This window comes from Varanus komodoensis, unplaced genomic scaffold (genome assembly GCF_004798865.1).
Source record: "Varanus komodoensis strain SLA01 unplaced genomic scaffold, ASM479886v1 scaffold26, whole genome shotgun sequence".
Classification (NCBI taxonomy): Eukaryota; Metazoa; Chordata; class Lepidosauria; order Squamata; family Varanidae; genus Varanus; species Varanus komodoensis.
The window spans coordinates 456083-458060 of NW_025335684.1; the positions used below are offsets into that span (position 1 = coordinate 456083).

At 72.0% G+C, this 1978-nt stretch overlaps 1 protein-coding gene across 1 annotated transcript; it reads left to right on the forward strand.

The window, feature by feature from the left end:
- Positions 1-636: 636 nt before the first annotated feature.
- On the forward strand, positions 637-1544 carry CUNH16orf96 (chromosome unknown C16orf96 homolog). Its single transcript, XM_044433413.1, has 4 exons — positions 637-713; positions 793-911; positions 1254-1316; positions 1418-1544. Exons 1-4 carry the CDS (start codon positions 648-650, stop codon positions 1506-1508), a joined length of 339 nt encoding a protein of 112 aa, XP_044289348.1. The 5' UTR covers positions 637-647; the 3' UTR covers positions 1509-1544.
- The last annotated feature ends 434 nt before the right edge of the window (positions 1545-1978 follow it).

Below are 1978 nucleotides of genomic sequence, written 5' to 3' on the forward strand. Positions count from 1 at the left end.
TGGGAGCGGCTCTTCCTACTTTGTGAACTGAGCTGATGTGACACACACACACACACACACGGAGGGGGGAGGGAGGGAGACGGGGGGGAGTGTGGGGGCCCTTCAGCTTCTGGCAGGGCTTTCTTGGGCCCAGCATCTGTGAGGGAAGGCTTAGCACTGGGCCGGGTGGAATGTGCTTTGACTCAAACTCCCCGCCTTCCTGGCCCCCGGCCGGGCTGCTGTGGCTGATGGGAGATCCACCTCCTGCTCTCGCTGATTCCGCAGACGCCCCAGCTGCGGGACCAAGCCGAGGACACTCACCGGCTCCCTCCAGGAGCAGAGCAGCCCCCTGGACCGCCTGCCCCTCCGCCCCCCCCCACAGCCGCATTCAGCGCCCCCTCCCGGCTCGGGCAGAATGGCACTGCCTGCCCTCCGTCTTTTCGGCCCCCATCCCCGTTCTTTGCACAGGGGCCGTTCGGCCTCCGGCACCCCCACCCTTAGGGGGTCTGGGTGGGGGTTCTTCCGGGCGCAGCGGGTGCCCCTCCCAGCGGCCTCCCGTGCCTCCCCAGAAAGCGGACAAGAGCGCGCTGGAGGCCAAGGTGAACCACAGGGAGCTGCAGGCGGCCACCTCCCAGCTGAGCGAGATGATGCAGGAGCTGCTGCAGAAGATGTGCCTGCAGGACAAGGACTGGCAGAAGGCGCTGGAGAAGCTCTTCACCGACATGGACTGCAAGGTGGCCCCCCCGCCCCCCGCCGAGCGCGCTCGCTGCTTCGGGAGGCCGCCCTCCTGAGCCGCCCCTCTGCCCCCCACAGCTGGACCGGATGGCGCTGGACCCCCTGAGCAAGCAGCTGGAGGACGTGTGGCAGTTCATCAAGAAGTTCCTGAGCGAGGGCCCCCGCTTCGACGCAGACAGCGCCGCCGGCTTCAAGAGGTGAGGGGGCCCCTGCGGCCGCGACGAGCCCCCCGGGCTGGACGTGCTCCCCCGGAGCCGCCTGGCCGCACATCCCAGTCCAGGGCACCGGCGGTGCCGTCCTGCCCGCAGGGGCCCCGTCCCGAGGGTGCTGGCTCCGTCCGGCCCTCCTCGGGCTGTTCTCCACTCCGTCCGGGCCCTGCTCGGCCCGGGCGTGCAGGGCGGGGGGCTGTGGCGGGCCAGAGGGGCCGCGGGAGGGAGGTGGGGCCAGGCTGCAGAGGGGCTCCCCCCCCCCCGCTGTGCAGCGGAGGGGCTCGGGTGCTGCCCGGAGCAGGGCCAGCAGGGCCTGTGCTTGCGTTGCAGGCAGCTCTTCGAGAGGGTGAAGTGCATCTCGTGCGACCGGCCGGTGACCATGATGACGGGGCCGTGAGTATGCGGGGGGCGCTGGGGCCGCGGCGGGAATGGGGGGCTGCCCGGGCCTGGGGAGCGGCCCCCGCCCCTCGGCTTCACCTCCCCTCTCCTTGCAGGCACATGATCACCATCCGCAAGCCGGCCCAGAGGCCCCGCCCCGCCAGCGCCAACGGCTACGAGTACCTGACCCGGCCACAGAGGAAGTGAGGAGGAGCCCCTGGGGGGCAGCTGGACAGTGCCCACGATGGCCGCTCCCGCAGAGGGGCGGAGGGCGGGTGGCCAAGCCCGGTCCCCTTCGCGAGCTGCCAGGCAGCCTCCTTTCCCCATCCAGGGTGCCTGCTCCCCCTTCCCGTGGCCCCCGCCTTGCCCGGGGGCACCGCGGCCTCGTGGCTGCCTCTCGGCCTGCCCAGCGAGCCGAGGGGTCAGGACGGCCGGGAGCAGGAGGGGCAAGAGCAGCGGGGGCTGGGGAGGAGCGCCGTGGGGCTGCGCACCATCGTGGGCTTCCTTCTGCAGGGAACCCGAGGCGGCGGAGACGAGCACCAGCCTGCCCCCCCAGACCTGCTGGCAGTGCCAGGCCCACCACCCGACCGGCACCCTCAAGCGGCTCGCCCGGCCGCCGGACCTGGCCACGCTCTACCCCTACGGCGACCCCTCGACCCTCACCTACGACCACGTGA

Excerpts from the sequence above, each read along its gene's own strand:
- CUNH16orf96 (XM_044433413.1), top strand. The coding sequence starts at position 648 with ATGTGCCTGCAGGACAAGGACTGGCAGAAGGCGCTGGAGAAGCTCTTC. Across the intron at positions 714-792 it reads TCACCGACATGGACTGCAAG|CTGGACCGGATGGCGCTGGA; the intron begins GTGGCCCCCCCG and ends TGCCCCCCACAG. Across the intron at positions 912-1,253 it reads AGCGCCGCCGGCTTCAAGAG|GCAGCTCTTCGAGAGGGTGA; the intron begins GTGAGGGGGCCC and ends CTTGCGTTGCAG.